Here is a 16,413-nt window from a genome sequence, read left to right on the forward strand (position 1 = left end):
TAGATGTCATTTTTGTTCATTTTGATTTCTTGAATGGTTGACTACAGCTTGCTGCATTAAATTGAGAGACTTTTCTTTCCATATTGTCAGTATAAGTGATATGCCATTGTTCCTTTCAGAACTAATTCCTTGATTTTCCCTGGAATAAAGAAATCTGAGTCAACAGTTACCAGATTTTGTTTTCTCACTTGCTGTCTGTTTCTCTGTCTTTCCAGCTGTGCAGAATATTTGTGGCTACGTACTTATACAGTGTATTTATGAAGAGGCATATTTAATCTCTGCAGAGCTGCCCTTTGAACTGTCATAAGTTTGTGCATTTCTGTTTTAGATACAGCAGTCGCCAATAGGTAACCAGTTGTTTTTATATGAAACACGTATCAATTGTTAGTGAATAAATACCATTCTTACAATGTAAAAAGTATTTCTTTATGAGTCTTTTTGTGTTTGCACATACTTTCACTCTTGAGATGTATAAACGTGTCGCTTTTATTTACTTCTGACTCATGGTCTGAGGCTGATTACTGAAATGGTTTTGTAGTAAAAATCATGGTATGCAGTTCTTCAACGGAATGTACATTGCAAAAATTTAGTGAAGATAAATATACGAAAGTTTTCAGCTTCTCTTCTACTAAGTATATGGGTTACAATGGGAGTGTGAGAGGAGTTTAAATACGAAATGGAGGTAGCTGTAAGGTGTCATTGGGACAGATCGCAGGCTCACCGCCCCCCGGCCCAGCAGCCCCCCGAGCAGGGTGCCCAGCCCCACGTGCAGGCGGCTGCTGGAGACCTCCCCGAGCAGCCCCCAGCCCCTCTCTGGGCAGCCTGGGCCGGGGCTGCGGCACCCGCCCGGCACAGGAGTGCGGCCTGGCGGGCAGGGGGAGCCGCCGGGGCTCCGCTACGGCCCTGCCGCTGCGCCTGGACACGGGCACCGCTGACAGGAGCCTGGGCCCGCCCGCTCCGCACCTCCCTGCGGCCCTCCCTGCCCGGGGCAGGGCTTCGGCCACGCGGCGCCACGCAGGGGCGGGGCGGGGCGGGGCCGGGCCGGGCCGGGCCGGGCCGGGCGGGGCGGTGCCGGCTGATGCAAGGCGGCGGAAGCGCGGGGCGGCCGCTTCCGTAGCGCTGCGGCAGCGCGGCCATGGCGGGGGAGGTGATCGGCAGGACGGCGGCGCTCGCCCTGGGTGAGGCGCGGGGCCGGGCGGCCTCCTGCGGCCCGGGGCGGGGGGTGTGTGGGGCGGGGCGGGGCGGCCCCGCGGCCCCTCGGCCCTCACCGCGGGCGGAAGATGGCGGCGGCCGCGCCCCGCCGGGGCCTCGCGGGCCGGCTCCGCGCCCTGGGGCCGGGCCGGGATGGGGGCGGCCGGGCGGCTCGCAGCGGGCCCCGCCGGGCCTGAGGGCAACGGGGAGAACGCGGGGGGCGGGGGGCCCGGCCCGGCCCGGCCCGGCCCGGGGTCACCCCCAGCTGCCGTGCGGGAGGGTCCCGGCGGCCCTCGGGGCGGTGAGGCCGCGGTGCCGAGCTCGGGTGGCCGCCCGGCGCTGGCGTTTCCGAAGAATTCGCCTGTTAAAAGCTAAAATGAGTCAGTTCCGCACCGCGTGCGGGGCCTCCTGCTGAGCCCAAGCCAAACGCCACCAGCGCCTGTACCGTGGCTGCGTGTGCTACCTGTGCGTGTGTGCGTGCTGCTCGTTCCGAACAGGCCCGTCCGTCCTCTGCAGAAAGTGCAGTTGTTCTGAATGACTTGAGTAAAAAGAAAACAACGACAAGAAAGCGTTGCGTTTTCCTCCAATTAAGGAAAATACCGCACACGCGAATTTTGCTGCATTTCTGGCTGTTAGCTGTGCAAGGGTGGCAAAGAACGGAGCGTGTGCACGTATGGACATACCGATATATGTGCGGGCGGTTATACGTCAGTTCATGCGTGTGTGCTTATACGTACACAGGTACACATGTGGGTATATATATTTGCATTTACGTGTGTGGCCCAGCCCGCAGCCCTGGAGGCTCCCCCTGCCCACCTGTTGAGGTGAGAGGAGTGGAGAGGGCTAAGGGGTGCTCTGAACACAGGACGGGAATGCTGATACGGGAAACAAGGGTTTTGTAATGGCTGTGCGGTCAGACAGAGGTTTAATGTGCTCTGATCCCTGGAAATCGAAACCAAATCGCGCTAGAGAAAAAGGTCCATGTTTTAGCAGTTAGGGCGTGGGGTGGGAGCACCTGGGCAGGAGCAGTGGCCGTGCATGGAAGGCTCTGGGCCATGCAGGCCTTATCCTCTGGCCTTTGCGTCCGTTCAGGCACTAGAAAAAAGATGAAGTATCTTCTGTTCTTTTAATTTGTGACTCATTTCTTGGCTATGTGTAAGGTAAATGCTGGGTTGCATTGTCTGACTTTTCTCAGCTTATTATCTGCCTGCTTGCCTAGACGTTATGTCCAAAGAAAGCTGCTTCCTTCTTGGTTCCTGGTGTGCAGCCAGGGGCTTCCAAGAGTTCGGAACTTTGGGAGTCCTTAAGGCCTCAACGTAATGCATTTTCTGCGTGGAATGATTTTTAACATGGAAAATACTAACGGGCTCTTACTTGCGCGACCAAGTGATTGTTTTTGAAGGTTTATCATTGCTGATAACCACGAACATTTTATATCTTTTGTGTGTGTCCAGTTTCTTCCTGTGTATTTCCATAGTTGATACTTTTTTTTTTGAGTAACTGCCTGTATTTGTCATGTCTTACAGAAGAGCTGTATGTTTCTGAACGAGAGGGCAGTGATTCCACTGGCGATGGGACACAGAAGAAACCATTCAAAACTGTCTTAAAGGTAACTGCAGAGAACGTGCGCTGTTCTGAAGCGCGTGAACTGCTTTAGGTCAAGTGACTGGCCGTGTATTTCTAAATGTAAATTTTATAGCTGTTGATGCAGCTCCGACCAAAATGTCAGAAGCAGATTGCCTGCTCAGTCCCTTTAACGGGATTACTTCAGTTCACCTGCGGTGTTGTTGATTCTGTTTTTTTTTCCCTCCCCACTTCTAAGGCTCTGATGACAGCAGGAAAGGAACCATTTCCTACTATTTACGTGGATTCGCAAAAGGAAAATGAGGTGCTGTAACACCTTCCCAACAGAAATTATTTTAATACTCCTTTGTGTGAAATGACACAAATGTAATCTTCTATCTTCTGCTTTCTCCTTGGTTTGGTTTAGAGATGGGCCATTATTTCAAAGTCACAGATGAAAAATGTCAAAAAACTGTGGCACAGGGAACAAATGAAGAATGAGGCTAAGGAGAAGAAAGAGGTAGGTTGCGGATGGTGCTAAGCTGGAGGAAGCATGCCTTGTTTCTTTTCCAAAAATATTAAGCAGTGTTGGTGTTGTTTCCCACGCCCCATAAACCTGTAGTTTGTTCTTCGTCTGTACCGTACGTTTTACATTTGTTATTTACAGCTTGTCTTTGTTTAGATTAGGACAAGCAATGACTGAAACTGTGTGAGTTTTGAATGATGGCAATCTATTGCCTTTGGACTTTGGGGAAAAATGAGAAATGCTTCTGTGCATTGTTTCTCATCCTGGCCTTAAATCAGGGCAGGCCAAGCTCCAGCAGGGTAACAACAAGGCTTTTTATGACGTCTGTCTGTAAGTGTACATTATAGTCCCCGGTAATTATAAAGAGTGAGACTCTTATAAAGCCTGGCCACAGTTATTTAATACTTATTTTTTCCCCTAAACCAGGCAGAAGATCTCTTGAGAAGAGAGAAGAACCTGGAGGAAGCTAAGAAAGTTGTTATCAAGAATGATCCCAGTCTTCCAGAGCCAAAATGTGTGAGTAAGATCCAGTGCCTGGTTTCCAACACGTTGTCTGCACAAAGGCTGTGTCTCTGCGTTGTGGTTCTGACAGCTGTTGAAGGCCACTGTCCAGTTGCTGTCACTAAATGTACTTTCGTTTTTCTGGTTATCGTACTCGAGAAAGACCGAAGTCAAAATATTAATGCACTTGGTGGGTATCTGAACCTTCTCAGTTCATGCACCAGACTTTTCTCTGTCAGTGTTCGCTGGCAGATACCATGTGGAAACCATTTGGAAAAGTTTGTGAGTTTTGCTTTGTTTGGTTATTGTAGTGGTGGAGGATGAAGATACCCTGCTGGCCAGAGGACATAATTTAAGTCACTGACACACCTATAGCAGCTCTTATGTGGCTGTTTGTAGAGTCCTGCTGGATTTGGTGATTTGGTGCAGTCCTTAACTTAGTAAGCAGATGTGTGCTGCGGTGTGGTGGGGTTTTGGACAGAAGGGGTTTCTATGTACATGTGTAGAAAATGGATCTGATTAGAGCAAGGCACTCTTGTGGTTCCCCTTTGTGAAAGGGGCAGCCAGGTCCAGCTGGGTTTAAATCCTTGTCGCTTTCAAACCAGCGCACGCTGTTAGTGTTAACTGCCTGAAGCACGATCCCTTCTGAAGGTGTCTGCTACATTAAGTGTTGGGGCTATAGCAGTGTCAGAACCTCGGCTGCACATCTGGGTGCACCTATGTCAGATCCAGGTTTGATGCCGTCTGCTTCTTTGAGTGCTGATGTCTTCAGAAATGAATCCAGAGAGGTATGCTCATACTTCAGAGCGCAGGAGGAGGTGTCTGAGGCATTTCTTTTAAGTATTCTGTTGAAATAGTGCACCTTTTGTCCAGTGCAACTGGATAAAATACTCTTCTTACTGAACAGCTGTTCGTTGCTGATGGCTGTGTATATATCCTGAGTGCAACTTCATGAGATGGGAGGGGCTATTATGGGGAGGGAAATGTCATATACACTTGTACTCAAAGTAATTGTGTGGAAAACACCATCTAAATGGTGAGTTATATTCCTATTTTTGATTGCTTTTATTCCCTGCTTTACAGGTAAAGATTGGTGCTCTGGAGGCTTATAGAGGCAAGAGAGTAAAGATTTTTGGCTGGATTCACAGGTTACGTAGGCAAGGTAAGTCACGAGCACTTAAAGCTTATTGAGCCTATGCAGGGAGATGGAACAAACCAAGTAGCCATCAACATTCAGACATTTAGTGAATCAGACAGCATCTAGTCTTAAATTTTTAGTTCATCACTTAGATTTGGTGTATCACACTGGTCAGTACAACACTAACAAATTCTGTACAATGTATGAAGATGTAGACATTTCTTAGTCGAAAACTTTTGAGATGTTTGATTTGGAGGTCAGTCCTACAGAATTGCTTCAAAAGACTTGTTTCTTACACTAATCCTAGAGAATGAGGAGCTAGATAGCATCTGCTCATAGCGAAATCAGTGAGTGAGAATTTTCTTTAAAGTTTCATAAAGTAACATAACTTCTTTTAGCAGTTTAACGAGTAATACTTGCTTTCAAACTGACTGGTATTTTAGTTAGAATCATAGAATATCTGAGTTGGAAGGGACCCACAAGGATCATCGAGTCCAACTCCTGGGTCCCCAAAGGACCACCCAAAAAAATAAAATAAAAAAAACAGGTCATGTGTCTGAGAGAATTGTTCAAATGCTTCTTGAACTCTGGTTCGCAAGGTGGCATTCGCTGGGGAGTGACAGGCTTATGCCAAACTTCCTAGTGCAAAGCCTGAAAACCTCAGGCTGCTTCCTGTGTTCTTCTGCCAGACAACTCTGGAAGTGTATGGCAAAGCTGAGTCTGACTTCACAGGGAGCACTTGTTCAGATTGTCACTGAAGGACTTGACCAAGCAGTTATGGATCCGAATATCATGAGCATTTTATAGAAAATCAATGTTTTAATCAGGTGCTTTTGTGGAGATATGGGTGGAGGTGATGTCACTTTATCCACTTCAGGCATAAAGTGGGCCTGTGCGTTCTGCATTGCTGTTAAAGGGGCCTCTGGTCCCGCCTGGACCAGAGCCTGCCTGAGGTCATGGCGTGGCAGTGCAATCCCAGCTGTGCTGAGGTTGGAGCAGGCAGTGCTCTTGATGTTTCTGTGATCGAGCTAATGCTTCAGTGTTTTCTCAGAACATCTTTGCATATTTGTTTTTTCTTTAATGGAAAGATGTGATCATGGTCCTTCATTAATAATTGGCACATCAGTGGGTAATGTTTCTTGGGGGTGGGTTTGTTCAAATGGATCAGGTGAATATGTCTGAGTCTGTATTTTTTTTCCTTCTCTTTCTAACCAGGAAAAAATTTGATGTTCATTGTTTTGAGAGATGGCACAGGTTTTCTTCAGTGTGTCCTTTCAGATGAACTGGTAAGTTGTGATGATTTAATTCTGTTCCCTCATTAAATAAATGAGGTTTTCATACTTCGTCTGTCTCCTATGTAAACAATAGGAAGTTCCCCTAAATCTACTGATTACGTTGTATTTTTGTTAAATTGCGTCTCCTGACGCTAGAATTCTTTGTCAATGTGAGCTCTAGTTATCTTGTCTGTGCCTCCAATAGGAGATGTAGATAGGTAAACCAAAAATTAAAAACTACCATAACTGTGTCTCTTTCTTTTTCTCTCTGTAGTGTCAGTGTTACAACGGGCTAATTCTCTCCACAGAGAGCAGTGTTGCAGTGTATGGTATGCTGAACCTTGTTCCTGAAGGCAAGCAGGTAGGGGAGCTGGATAGTGCTGCGTGTTTCGGTCCTCCTTTTCAACAGTTTGCTTTTCCTCTCATCGGGAAAATGATAGAGGTAGAAATAATTATTGAATGATTTCAGGGGGAATTTGTTCTAGGAAAAAGAACAAACATCCCAAAGTTGCCGCTGTCACCCGCATTTTGTTGTGTGCCATGTGAACCGTATGGCTCTTCTCATTTAACTTTTGCCTGAAACAATTTTCCCCTTATACGTCACATAGATACTTCCTAAAATATAATGGTGGAAAACTATATTAAATAAATAGTTTTATTTTCCTTAACAGGGGTAATGAGTGAGGTTTTTCACTTTTCGTTTTGTGAGGTTAAGAACTCAGGGTTAATTCTCTTCTCCTACTGAGTTGAGTTTGTTGACTCTTCACCGTATTGTTCGCTGTATAAGGACATTTACTTGTCTTCCAACATGTGGCAGGTGTATGAGCTAGGCAGTTTGCTATAACTTTTTTTGTAGCGCTTTGTTTGCAGTGGTGGTCTCAGATTACTGGCTGGGCAGGTGTGATTTTAGCTTTCAAAATACCATGCTGCTTATGCCTTGTCCCTCTCTCATTCCGATCTAGATCTAAAAACTGTTACTGTTTGGAAGATGGATCGAATATAGAGTTAGAGCTAATGCCATGTTAAGTAGCTATGCATAAGGCACAGTCCATAAAAAGGATTCAAACTGAAGGCAGCAAAGAAACTTTCAAGTGTACCCTTTCCTTTAGATACATATTCATAATTGTCATTGACTGTGCAGTGAGAGTTGGTTCTCTCTACGGATCGGCACTCTATTGTCTGGTCTATCGAGTGTGCTGACTCCAGGAAGACAAGAGAAGAAATATATCTGAACAAAATCGCATTCTGAAGTGATGTTATATTGCTTCAAACAATGTTTCTGAGATGTGTTAGACAATACCTGAGCAAAGTAGTCCCCTCGCTGTGGCTGCCGGCAGGGTGTAAAATAAGGTCAGAGTGTTAACCTTCTGTGGTGCTTTGTAGAGAATTCAGTTCACTTTTAAGCAGTGCACTGTTGGCCATTACCAGCATGTTTTGCTAACGAAACTTGGATAAGCTTAATGGTTCTAGTTTGCCCTGTTACTCGGGTCCTGTCCCCAAGAGATCTTCCGAAGGTTACAGAGCCAAGCTCAGTTAAACACGAGTCCATTGCCTGGTGCGTTTGCCTATCAGAAATCAGTATCATTTCCTTTTCTTCACAGCTTATACTACTGTGAGGTCTAAAAACAAGTGCAGGTAAACAGGGGTCAAACACTTCTTTTCAAGAGCTTTCATGCAATTTGGTAACTAAATTACTCATTTGTACGTGACCGCTCAGAATGTTTTGTACACTGAAAACGCTTTGTTTTTGTGTCTTATCACAGCAATAGAATGCCTTTAGTGCACAAAATCATCAGATTTGTTAAAATCTGTTAATTAGACTTTGTAAATCGGCATTTATACCCTGAAAATGCTGTAAATATAAAAAGGACAGAAGCCTGCTGTGACCCACACGGGGGAGCTGGTGAGGCCGGCAGTGCAGGCAGCCAGGATGGAGCCCTGGCCCCCGGCTTGCTTATCGCAGCAGGTAGCAGAGGGGACCTGGCCAGCACGAACCTGCTGTTTTCATGTCGTGGTGAAATGCTGCCTTGTGGAAAGATGGCTCAGGCGTCTCTGACAGATGAACTCACAAGTACCTGTAGCGAGCTAGTTCTTCCTCTGGCATAATCTAAGTGACTTCTTCGAAGTTTGCCACCAGAATGGAAAGGGAATGTGGCTCAAACAGTAGGAAGAACAAAATCCATTGAATATCATACTGCAGTCTTGCCCAAGTGTGTTTATGAACATCTCCAAAGAGATTACACAGTCAGTGAGGTCCATTCTCTCCTTGTGACCTTTGTGAAGAATTTTTTTCTTATAGCCAACTGAAATCTCTTTTTCCTGCAACTTAAGACATTTGTCCTTTTGCTCCATTTCTTCTATAACCACCCATGAAATAATTCAAAGTAGCAAGTAGTTTCCTTCTGTTTAGCTTTCTGTTCTTCCAGCTGAATAAACCCAACTGTCTCTGATATGTTACACTTCAACAGAACGCATCTGAAAGGCTCTAATTATTTGACAATAGTACTCAGTCCCATTCACATCGAGTCTGACAGACTTGTGGTGGGTTACAAACAGCATTTTCAAGGCTGATATGACTGGGTTACAAGGCAGTTACTGATAATACTGCAGTTAGAAGGATTTTAGTATCTCTTGTTTAAGCGAGATTGACATCTCTGCCACAGTGCCAGATGGTGACGTCCAGGGAGTGAAAAGCAGACTTCTGAAAGTTTTGTTTCACTTTTAAATTGGCAGGCTCCAGGAGGCCACGAGCTGAACTGCGATTACTGGGAGCTTATAGGTCTGGCCCCAGCAGGAGGGGCTGACAATCTCCTCAATGAGGATTCGGAGGTTGACGTGCAACTTAACAACAGGCACATGATGATTCGAGGCGAGAATATGTCCAAAATCTTCAAGGTGCGCTCCATGGTGGTGCAGGCCTTCAGGGATCACTTCTTTGCCAATGGATATTATGAAGTAAGTATATTTGCTCTTGTTGGTAAGTGACTGCTCTAATTTCCTTACTTCAAGGCTATCTTTTTCTGGGCAAACCTGTACAGACTTTCTGATCGACTTGAATTGTTGGAGGGGGAAAAAATCTGTTTCATAGGAAACTACTGTGTGATCACTTTCATAGACATAGATCTCAAAGTTGTGTAGACATTTCTGAGGTAAGTGTTACAGCATGATTCACAAACAGCCTGCATACCTCCTTTCAGGGTGCTGAAGGATATCAGGAAGAAGTACTTGTAGCCATAGGTACGAAAGTTTTGTAGGTGGGATTCTGGAAGAGCGTGCCTTACATCACTGCTGTAACATGTTGTTGTCACCGTCCTTAATTCTTCACTCAGGTAATGACTATCTTGTTCTTTAACAGGTCACGCCACCAACTTTAGTCCAGACGCAGGTGGAAGGAGGTTCAACCCTATTCAAGCTGGATTATTTTGGAGAAGAGGCATACCTAACACAATCGTCCCAGCTCTATCTGGAGACCTGCATTCCAGCATTAGGAGATGTTTTCTGTGTTGCTCAGTCATACAGAGCTGAGCAATCCAGGACACGCAGACACTTGGCAGAGTATGGAGAGAGTATACTTCTCTATTGTTTATGTATAAGTGAATTTTTAAAACAGGGAGTAGCCGGTGGTTGCATGACAATATATGGTGAGAAGACAGTGTAATGCTGCTATGGAGCAGCTGATCACAAGTGTATTGGGAGGTAACTCTTTGTATCAGTGATCGTCCAGCTGGTCATATTTGATGTTCAGTGAAGGGGGGTTTGCTCAAAACAGAGCTGATACAGTTTTAGGAAGCTTTGTGTTTTTAGAATAAACAGTTCATACTGTTGTTTTCCTTCCTTTTTTTTTTTTTTATTTTAAGAACCTTATTTCCTTTGCAGTGTAGAAGTGGGAGAGTTGAAAAACAGGACAAAAGTGGGTTTCATGTTTTTTCTTAAGAGATTTTTTTTCATAGCTATAGATTTGTTGCTTGAGTGTGGTTTTGTAATCTCATGACCTGTTTTTTCAGGTACACTCATATTGAAGCTGAATGTCCCTTTATAACTTTTGAGGATTTGTTGGACCGTCTGGAGAACTTGGTTTGTGATGTAGTTGACAGAGTCTTGGCGTCACCTGCATCAAGCTTACTGTTTGAGCTAAACCCGGTAAGCAGCAGTGTGGGGCAGTCTTGAGTAGACACGGTCTGATCGTTACCTTTCCTGATGAATGTGTTCATCTGGGAAAGACAGGGCATGGCAATGAGCTCTGCTTACTTAAGTAAGGATATTAAATGACATCAAAGAGTGAAAATGCTGTGAGGCTGGTAACGATTCTTCCAGGAGCTGGGGGGCTGCGGAGGAGGAAGTTACCTGCTAGTAAGGTCTAGGAGCCAGCAGCGTGCTGGGATTTATTGTAATGTGTACTGTACCCGTAGAATAAAAACCTCTATCGTAGAGCTCATAAAATTGATCAGCTGGTACTCGCAGATTGAGCGTAAGGGAGCAATGAAATAACCCTGGCGTTTTACTCCCTGTGCTGGAAGGTGCAGCTCTATAAAGCTATCTTCATTTGCTAGAGACCCTTTGTCTCCTGCTGCCTTTGCACAGAAAGTTAGTAGTCTCTTAAAGGCATCTTATCTCCTTCACTAGCTTTTCTCTCAGAGCACGTATAGATTCTCTCATCCCTGTCATTTTGACCTGTTTTCCTGATGAGTACTGGAAGGTTCCATTTTCAGTTTGAACTGAGATGGGCAGGAGGTCCAGAGTAACAGAAGCACAACCTGCCCTGTGGGCTTGTCACAAAGGCAAATTCTGCAGCAGTCTGATGCACAAAGAAGCAAAAATGTTCTTTTGTGGCACTGCGTGTGGAATCTCTGCAAACTGTTCAGTCTGAAGCACCTACATGTGTAATGAATTCATACAGAAAAGGAAAGAGCTCTGAAAATGCTTCCTCTCCTCTCTTCTGCTGTTGTTTTCAGCATCTCTTCTGTGAACTGCACTGGACTTGGAAGATGGTTTTGTTGGGTTCCAGCTTTTCAGTACTTCTGAGCTTTTTAAGCAATAGTTGATACACAACCTGCAAAGGGTAGCGTGTATGCTCCGAGTGTGGAAGTGGACTTGCTGATCGACTGGAAAAATAAATCTTAAAAATGATACCCTTCCAAGCATTTTGATGTCTACTCTTATTTACAGGGCTTCAAGCCTCCCAAACGTCCTTTCCGACGAATGAACTATGCTGAAGCAATTGAGTGGTTAAAGGAACATGATGTGAAGAAGGAAGATGGTACTTATTACGAGTTTGGGGAGGTAAGTCTTTCTGAGTCTCCTTAGAAATTAAAACCAAAATCCCACAGTCCTCCACTAAGGGTATGTGAGTTCCTTGAAGAGCAATGCGTTTGGACCATGATCCCATTGTGTTTGGGATCAGAGACCTCAGGGAGGTCTCCAGCAGCCGCCTGCACGTGGGGCTGGGCACCCTGCTCGGGGGGGCCCTGTTGGGCGGGGGGGGGACCAGGAACACCCGGGGCTCCCTACCCACCCTGACCCATCTGTGGTTCTTGGTCTTAAGGTTTGTGGAAAACAATTTGGGGGAAGAGGAAATGAAGCTCTTCAGTGTTTGTTAGTTGTTTGGAAAGTTTGTTTCAGGTTTAAGGTTTGCCTAGTTTCCTGTGTGAAATGTCGTGTAGACTGTTAAATAGATTTTTTTCTGACCTGTATGTTTTTGAATATAAATATAGTTTCTTGAGTTGTTCTAAGATGTTTGTTTTAAAAATGTAGATACATCAGGATGAATGCTTGGATATGTGTGGTCTGAAAGTGTCTTTGCCTGTGTCTTGCCTGATGTGTTGTGGGTCTTGAGGTTTTGGAGTGTTCTTGGTTTAAAATATTAATAGAGTTCTCTTTAACCCTAGGATATTCCTGAAGCTCCTGAGAGACTGATGACAGACTCCATTAATGAGCCAATCTTGTTGTGCCGATTTCCTGCAGAGATAAAGTCCTTCTATATGCAGCGCTGTCATGACGATTCCCGTCTTACTGAATCTGTAAGTTGGTGTTTTACATAGTGGTACAGGCTTCTAAATAGAGTGGAATGTCTCTGTGAATGAGCATAAAATGAATGAGTACTACAGGAAAACCTTGGAGAATTCATACCAGAATTTGTCTGGGGCCTTTCTTGGCATGACTTGTTGATACTGTAGAAACAGAGGAAGCAACACTGAAGTGCTTAAAAAATGTCATTAGATCACAGTGATCATGCTTTTCAATGACCTTTGGTTAGTTCTAGTCTAATGACAATATTCCTGTGACTTCGTGGGGACTGTATTATCTAAAAACTAGCTGTCTAGCAGTCAGGAAGAGTGGTGGCTTTTAGGACTGTTCTTGTGGTGTAACAGTTTGGTGTCACCAAGAGTGTTAAAGACTAAGTCAGAGATCCTAGTCAGCTGGTTTCTTCCATGGATAAATTGGGTCTGGAAGGAATTGCCTTCTCTCCTTCTGTCATGGAGAGTTAATATTAATGGTAAAACATGTTATAAGTTTGGGCTTCATCTTTTTGAGGGCAGCTTAACTGTAATAGTTTGATCTTATGTTGTGTGTTGTAGGTTGATGTGTTGATGCCTAATGTTGGTGAAATTGTTGGAGGCTCTATGCGTATTTGGGACAGTGAGGAGCTACTGGAAGGCTATAAGAGAGAGGGCATTGATCCCACGCCATATTACTGGTACACCGATCAGGTATGTAAAACAGATCCAGTGTGCTGCTTGTCAGACATTTGAATTTTCTTAAACTGCTTCTAAAATGATGCAGTCTAAATTGCATACATTTTCCATGACCAAAGGTAGATGGTCGTTTAACCACTGGCAAAATGCAATGGATAATAGTTTCCATTCTGTTAAATTGCTTTTGTTTGCTACAGTGCATGCTGCCCATACCAGATCGCCTTCATTAAACTGGTCTGGGCAGGTATATTCCCCTTGTAACGTCTTCCACAGTGTGCTACCTTTGTGAAGCCCTTGTTAGATAAAGATGGGTTGGTCTTTCCACACTGGAATAGCTAGCTCTGTAAGGGGAAGAGAAAAGGATGAGGTTGGAGAGGGAAAAAAAATCATTAAGACCTCATCTTTCAGCTTCCATTTTTCTCTTCTAGTCCTTACATTGCCCCAGGGAGCAAAACACAAATATCTTCTCTGAGGAGAGCATAGTTTGTATTCCTCCTCATTTGTTCAGAATATGGTTTTGTTTTGTTTTTGTCTTAACGAGCGAATGGTTAATATCTTCTCTGTGATTTTAATTTCACAGAGAAAATATGGTACCTGTCCTCACGGTGGATATGGTTTGGGATTAGAGCGGTTCCTGACCTGGATTCTGAATAGGCACCATATCCGAGATGTCTGTCTCTACCCACGCTTTGTCCAGCGCTGCAAACCATAGCCATCCTTGTGACAAACTCCAAGAAAATCAAGCAACAGATGCTTGGAAAAGAACGATACACTCTACTACAGGCCGTCTGAGAACAAGACTTACTGCAACCTGTTGTTCATACGTTCATTAATTTAATGTGTGAGAAAACCCTTTTTTAAGGAAAATGCTACTAATTAACTGGAAGAAGCCTTAGAAAAATAATGTTAGGTGCATTTTTGCTCTCAAGTCAACATAAAACAAAAATCCTAAGCTGGTGTTTTAGATTTCTTTTTTCTCTTGTGGTTTCTTTTGGAGAAGTCAGTTCAAGCTTTTTAAATCCCAAATCCTGACCGCTGAGAGTGATGTGAAGAAATGTCTTCTAAATGGCTCAACAAAATATAAAAATGGAGAATAATTGTGCTGTGCTTTTCTTTTTTAGCTCTTACTGCTTTTAATGGAAGTTCTGTTTGAGTTTATTCAGTTGTAAGCTATGTAGTATTGAGCACTAAATTCTACTGAAAGAGACTTTTCTCCCAAATTATTTACTGTTAATTCTATTAATTAAAAATTATAGGACTGATTGTGAGGTATGCTTCGATACTTTTTCCTGATGCCCGTGGATGGAGTGCTACAGTGGGACCATGCACTCCCAGCATAAGCTGCATTACAGTAGGAGGGGATGTGCTTAGAGACACTGGAGTGTTTGTGGTGCCTTTAAAACGAAGGTTATTCCATCTATTTCAGACAAGAAATGACTAACCGAAGACCCAAAGAAACTGTAACTTTGAAATATAATTGGGTTTCAGCATTGTGTGCTGACTGAATTACTGTCCTCTCTTTGTGAACTGTAATTTGAGCTGTGCTTTCCCACTTCATGCTAAAGGATGTTTTCACGGTAGAACAGTTGCCTTGCTAGCTTGGTGTACTCTTGTCCTGCTGCATCTTAGCAGACTTTCTGGCTGTATTCAGGTTATCAAATAGAATTAAGTAAATATTTAATGTGTTGAATCATCCATTTGTATCCTTTTTAGCCAGAAATGCGAGCCCTCTTACTAGGAAGAAGAAAATCTGTAGGTGCATCACTGGCTACTTGTACCGAGACTTTATCTGGTTTTGCCATTCATGTTGAGCTGTGCAATATCCATATTTTTGTAATAAAAGGCTTTTTTCTTCACCTTGCATGTTAAATATACAAACTGGTCTAAATCAGCAGCCAATAAATCATGTCAACGTAAGTTGGTGTGTAGGACAGTGGTTCTTGACCTGTGATGTCTGTTTCTTTACCTTCACTTGGCCTCTATAGCTTACTTGCTTAAAATACTCTATCCTGGTAGAGACAATAACTGGGGCGGAAAGCAGGAAAGGTAAATTTTCAAGTGCAGTGGATACATGTTCTTAAAAAAAAAATAAATGCTTTTTTCAAGCTAAATACCTATTAACTTAAAGTCATGATTTTTTTTTAATAGTTTGGATAGACTTTCTGGGATACCCAGTAGAAAGGTTGTCCCGAGAATAAATGAGAGATGTGGTGCTGGATAATTAGCTGCAGAGGCAGCACCTGCAGTGGGAGTGGGCTGGGACCTCTGCTTGCTGTGGTCGCTGAGGTGTCTGACGGTGCTTGTCCTGGGCTTGCTGAAGTGGGGCCAGGTTTGTAAGCAGAGTTGATCTCTGTCACACCAACTGATTCAGTGGGAAGGATCGAGGTTGCTTCCAGAGCTTTTAGACACGACACTGTCTTGGGGTTTCCTGGGGACTGCTGAGGCCTGCTGACCTGCAGGGTGTGCCCTTTGAAGGGGATGAATGAAAGGTACCCTAAGAAATAAGCGTTGCTAGGATGGTTTTTCTTATTCGCACCTCTTTGAATTCACATTTTTCACTGACTTTCTCAGTCTTCTTGTGGCCTAGTCTTTTTCTGACAGAAAAAGACAACAGATTTTAAGAGCTGCTTCTCATACAGTAACGTGCCTCAGCTCTGTTTCTCACATTTGCCCTACTCTTTTTATTTGTGCCTTTGTTCTTTGTCTGAACTTAGCAATTAAATTATTCTCTGAAGTACCTGTAAAGGTGTGGTCAACCATAAATTTCCTGTGATTTGGGATATTTGTTGCAATGTGTTAAGTATATAAACCAGAGGAAGAAGGGAAATACGAACAAGCTTGACTGCAAGAAAAAAGGTATTTCTTACCCCTAAACTGATGCATGTGACAACGCATTAACAGCGAGCTATAGGAAAAGTCCCCTCGTTCAAATGTTGAACGTGCTACCAAATAGTGATCCTACCCTTTGGGCTTTTATTGTTTGTGGTTTTCTTTGTTTGTTTTGATTCTTTTGTTGTTTGTTTTTACAATAGCTCTTGTGCTGAGATGCTCAAGAGGCTTCTGTGATGCAGGATGTGTAGAAATTTGTGAGCATATACGGAGTTTTATCAAAAACTAACAAAATCCTTCAAATGGCTGTAGTGATAAGGGCAAAGAAAGGTTGGGAGAAGATACTACTAGAAAAATTCTTGTTGGCAGGGCAGTTTTCCATCCCTTAAACCGGAAGGGATGAGCTGCTTTGTCAAGGTTAAAAGCCTTAAAATATCAGGGGCGCTGCCAGGGGAAGGTCGGAGGACTTGCAGGGAGCTTGTGGCAGAGGCAGCCCAGATAAGGAGCTTAAAAGGTGACCGAGATGAAGGATGCCATCGAGTCAACTGTAACAGTGCTGTGCGCTTTCTTAATCTGCTCGTGATGCAGAGGTGCTGGGCAAGCCACCTTGCTTTCCATGGAAAGGATCCTGGAGTTCAGCAAGGGCCTGTGTGAATCTCTTGGCGGGGTTAAGGGGTAATTCCTTCGGCTGCCCCTGAA

The 16,413-nt window shown here is 44.2% G+C and overlaps 1 protein-coding gene across 1 annotated transcript; it reads left to right on the forward strand.

The window, feature by feature from the left end:
- The first annotated feature begins 1,026 nt into the window (after positions 1-1,026).
- On the forward strand, positions 1,027-14,821 carry NARS1 (asparaginyl-tRNA synthetase 1). The gene is made up of 15 exons (XM_035559883.1): positions 1,027-1,178; positions 2,718-2,800; positions 3,014-3,079; positions 3,182-3,274; positions 3,707-3,796; positions 4,865-4,943; positions 6,135-6,205; positions 6,468-6,554; positions 8,927-9,148; positions 9,549-9,748; positions 10,198-10,333; positions 11,360-11,473; positions 12,079-12,210; positions 12,769-12,900; positions 13,466-14,821. Exons 1-15 carry the CDS (start codon positions 1,136-1,138, stop codon positions 13,595-13,597), a joined length of 1,680 nt encoding a protein of 559 aa, XP_035415776.1. The 5' UTR covers positions 1,027-1,135; the 3' UTR covers positions 13,598-14,821.
- Positions 14,822-16,413: the final 1,592 nt, after the last annotated feature.

Source organism: Cygnus atratus, chromosome Z (genome assembly GCF_013377495.2).
Source record: "Cygnus atratus isolate AKBS03 ecotype Queensland, Australia chromosome Z, CAtr_DNAZoo_HiC_assembly, whole genome shotgun sequence".
Taxonomy (NCBI): Eukaryota; Metazoa; Chordata; class Aves; order Anseriformes; family Anatidae; genus Cygnus; species Cygnus atratus.

Bases quoted from the DNA above. Each gene is read 5' to 3' on its own strand.
- NARS1 (XM_035559883.1), top strand. From the start codon at position 1,136: ATGGCGGGGGAGGTGATCGGCAGGACGGCGGCGCTCGCCCTGG. The intron at 3,275-3,706 runs GTAGGTTGCGGA...CCCCTAAACCAG, and splicing joins AGGCTAAGGAGAAGAAAGAG to GCAGAAGATCTCTTGAGAAG. The intron at 12,901-13,465 runs GTATGTAAAACA...TTAATTTCACAG, and splicing joins ATTACTGGTACACCGATCAG to AGAAAATATGGTACCTGTCC.